The sequence below is a fragment of the Egretta garzetta genome, unplaced genomic scaffold (assembly GCF_000687185.1).
Source record: "Egretta garzetta isolate BGI_Z169 unplaced genomic scaffold, ASM68718v1 scaffold1361, whole genome shotgun sequence".
NCBI classification, from domain to species: domain Eukaryota; kingdom Metazoa; phylum Chordata; class Aves; order Pelecaniformes; family Ardeidae; genus Egretta; species Egretta garzetta.
Genome location: NW_009258692.1, coordinates 31,821 through 33,004, shown reverse-complemented (window position 1 = coordinate 33,004; position 1,184 = coordinate 31,821). Strand labels below are relative to the sequence as shown.

Below are 1,184 nucleotides of genomic sequence, written 5' to 3'. Positions count from 1 at the left end.
GGGCGGGGTGGCGGAGGACCCCCGAGGCTGCCAGGACAGCAGGGAAGCGCAGGCAGAGGAGGGGAAAGGGTGTTTTGTAGGGTTTTAGCACGCGCCCATGCACAGTTTTGGGGAGTTAAAGCCTCGTTTCGTTTCTGGCAAGCTCTGAGGTCTCCAGCGGCAGAGATCTGGGATTTCTGCTGCGAGCTGTGCAGCTCTGCGACTCCCGGCTCCGTGCCTCTGACTCCCAGCTCTCCCAGCTCCCGCTGCTTGTCTCTAGTTTTTGGGGAAATGCTCCTTTTGGCCCAAAATCCTGCCTGGGGCGAGATGCCGTGGGCAGCCCCAGGGCCATGCCAAGGAGCCAGGAGGGTCCGGGGGAACTCACGGCTGCTGTGCTCCATGTGCCGGTGGCTTCAGCGGGAACCCCCGCGTCCCTTCAGGGCCGAGGCAAGTTTGGGAAGGCAAGTGATGTCCTCCCTGAGCTGGTGCTGCTGGTCCTGCGGCACACGGTACGCAGAGAGGCTGGGGTGAGAAACCTGTGCCCAAATTCAGATAATTTTTTATTCCCCATTTTCCAGTGGGATGCCCCTAACCCTCCTCTTTCAGCCTCCCCTTTTCCCCTTGCTCTCTCCTGGCTCGGAGACCCCCGCAGTGGGGGTAACCCAGTGGGTTGTCGGTCGCTTCACGGAGCTGCCGGGCTGAGCTGATCCCCTGCCCTCCCCCCCCTTGGCCCTGTGCCTCTTTTTTTTTTTTTTTCTTTTTTTGGCAAACCCCCTCAATTTACAGCTCAAAGAACATCACCCAGATTAACCAGAACCAGAGGAGCCATGAAGGAGAGCACGCTTGTCGGAGGGGATGCGTAAGGCTGCGCCAGCAGGATCCAACCTCTGAAATTTGCATCTTCACTTTAAATTGGGATAATTGGGCTTTATTGGCAGTCCCAGGCTGCTGAGTCTCCCCGGTTTCTGCTCGCACCGGGGGCAGCGGTGCTGTTCCCCGCCAGCGCTTGGGAAAGCGGCGAGCGCAGGCAGAGGCAGGCAGGAACAGCTCCCCGGCGCTGGGGGGGAGAGGAGGGATGGTGGTGCCGGTGGGAACGACCCCCCTCGGGCTGGGGCTGTCACCGGGAGCGTGGTCCCGCGCTGCCTGCGGCCTCCGTCCTGCCGGGGGAGACTGGATCCAGCGGCTTGAAAAAAAACAGGGGCGCT

The 1,184-nt window shown here is 61.2% G+C and overlaps 1 protein-coding gene across 1 annotated transcript in view; it reads left to right on the top strand.

The window, feature by feature from the left end:
* DEDD (death effector domain containing) overlaps positions 1-1,184 on the top strand; it is an 11,340-nt gene that overhangs the window by 6,901 nt on the left and 3,255 nt on the right. The window contains exon 3 of the mRNA XM_035888744.1: positions 420-488. Coding sequence (XP_035744637.1) covers positions 420-488 — 69 coding nt within the window. The remainder of the gene's footprint in view (positions 1-419; positions 489-1,184) is intronic.